Below are 2,398 nucleotides of genomic sequence, written 5' to 3' on the forward strand. Positions count from 1 at the left end.
TAAACAAGGTAAATAGAAGAAAAAGGTAATTAAAGGTAATCTTTGTTTATAGCTTATTTTTTAAATGCTAATTCAAAAAGGCAAAATTATTTCTGTGCAACTACTGGAATCCTTCTCTCAATTCTTTTGAGAGAGAAATTGGTCGAAGCGGCCATAGTATTGGTAAGTGAACAATTTATGTCAAGAATATTTTTGAGGTAATAGGACAAAAATGCATAGCCAGTATTGATTTAACCTTTAACTTATTTGGGTCTCCAACACTTACTTGTTACATTCTCATGTTCCCAATTTACCTTTCCTCTTATAAAACTACAGTCACACAAATATCTGTTCAATGTATTAATCAGATCTCGTATGACAACTGTGTATGACTTGGTGACAATTTCCCAAGGAAGATTTAGACTAAAGTAGCATTTACATCAATCAACCAATTAATTAATCTGTTAGTGGATGTATTTGCAACTAGAAAATGGCAAAAATTTCCTTATTAATGTAAAATAAAACTGGAAAGGATAAAGCAGAAAGCATATCGATGGTCATATAAAAGCCAATAATGATAGCAGATTTTTGTGTGTTTCCTTCATTAGCCGTTGAGCAGTAAACCACTTTTTCCGTACCGAATATTTTAAAATTGTTAATAAACAGAAAACTTCCAACACCAATGGCTAACTGAAATATTAAAATTATAAAGTAGTTTTAAAGCATTATCAATATTGAAGGCTACTATCTCATGTTATATATTGAAACACTTTAAAGTTATCATTTGGCCACTCTCAAAGAATCGGTAATGTCTCTTTACATCATTTCTTCACCCAAATTATTAGACGACTTTATACATTTCATTTGCATATAATAGAGTCAAAGTTTAGTTTACAAAATATTTCAAATTTTCGATTACCTTAAAATGTTATAAAAATATTAAATTAAATTTGCATTAAAGATTGAAAATAAATTGAAATTCTTCTTCGCACCTGTCCTATGACAAGTATAACAGCGATACTTTTGCCAAATTTCTCATATCTGGATGAAAAATGTGTGGCAACAATTCTCTCGATAACTATTGCAGGTATCGAAGCTGCATTTAAGAACACTGTCAAAGTAATCGGTGTTCGCATCATGAAACATTCCCATGGAAGTGACATATACTGACAATGATCAACATATGTCGCCTGATATGCTATTAATACATATGTATGCGCAAATATTCTATAACAAAACAGATTCGTCACAAATACATTAATGTATGCAGAAGATCGATAAGAAGATGCATACAGTTTTTTGAACCATCGTTACCTTTGCTATCTGTACTTTTATAGTATACTGTAGTTTTGACTTACCAGTTTTGTTGTGTTCCATAATATGCAAAAAGACATCTCTTCTAGCCTTTTTAACAAGTTTCGTTGCATTGAAACGTTATATTTGCTATTGCAAGTGCTTTATCATGAAATTTCTAAAAAAGGCTTTCCAACCCATTCCTAACTTTTGTTTATCATTTGAACTGTTTAAATCCCGAAGTATCTGCCTATTGGTCGATTATCAGTCGATTAATCAATCAATTTATCTGCTTATTGGTCGATTATCAGTCGATTAATCAATCAATTTATCTGCTTATTGGTCGATTATCAGTCGATTAATCAATCAATTTATCTGCTTATTTTTTTCTCACTTTGATACAATGCTTAGTTAATTATATTTTCTTTTTCAACTAATATTTTATTATCACTTACTTTTTATTTGTGATCTGAATGATTTCTTTAGTAATTACTTTATGCAAAAAGTGAATAAATTAGGTTTGGAAAGTTATAAGGGCGATTTCTGCGATTCGATGAATAATTGTATTATTCGGTATCGGTTCGTTCCAGTATTATGTAGTATATTGTGACAATGAATAATAAAAAAGATCAAAATTATCTCTGCCTTATTACATTTTATCTTATGTCACCATCCAAGCTTTTCTTCCTTTCTTGCAACAATTCCTTACAAATTTTTGTTTGCCTTTTAATCTTCAAAAAAAAAAAAGAAAAGAAAAAAATCAAAGCACAAAGATGATTAACTAATTGATCATCTGAAGGATTTGAAAGAATTGACGAAACTTTGCATTACTGTAAGTGGTTATAGAAAAATGGTGAAATTTTAATTCTTAAACATCTGAAAAAAGAGGAAAAAAAAAACAACCTTGCAAGACAATGAAAAATAAGCCATAGCTGATGTGTGATAATTAAAATTCGAGTATTTTGATGTAATAAAATACGATTTGTTATCTTAAACATTATCCATATTTCAAGAGTAATTGCGCTAGCTGATATGATAATCATAACAATAAGAATAGTGTTAAATGTGGCACTATTAGCCAGCTCACTTGCCTGCTTACATAAATCAACATTCATAACAAGCCTGA

The 2,398-nt window shown here is 29.7% G+C and overlaps 1 protein-coding gene across 1 annotated transcript; it reads right to left on the reverse strand.

Annotated features, from left to right (window-relative positions):
- Positions 1 to 462: 462 nt before the first annotated feature.
- On the reverse strand, positions 463 to 1,142 carry LOAG_14672 (hypothetical protein; the record flags this gene model as incomplete). Its single annotated transcript, XM_003150165.2, has 2 exons — positions 463 to 669; positions 972 to 1,142. 2 exons carry the CDS (start codon positions 1,140 to 1,142, stop codon positions 463 to 465), a joined length of 378 nt encoding a protein of 125 aa, XP_003150213.2.
- Positions 1,143 to 2,398: the final 1,256 nt, after the last annotated feature.

Source organism: Loa loa (assembly GCF_000183805.2).
Source record: "Loa loa unplaced genomic scaffold supercont3.199, whole genome shotgun sequence".
Classification (NCBI taxonomy): Eukaryota; Metazoa; Nematoda; class Chromadorea; order Rhabditida; family Onchocercidae; genus Loa; species Loa loa.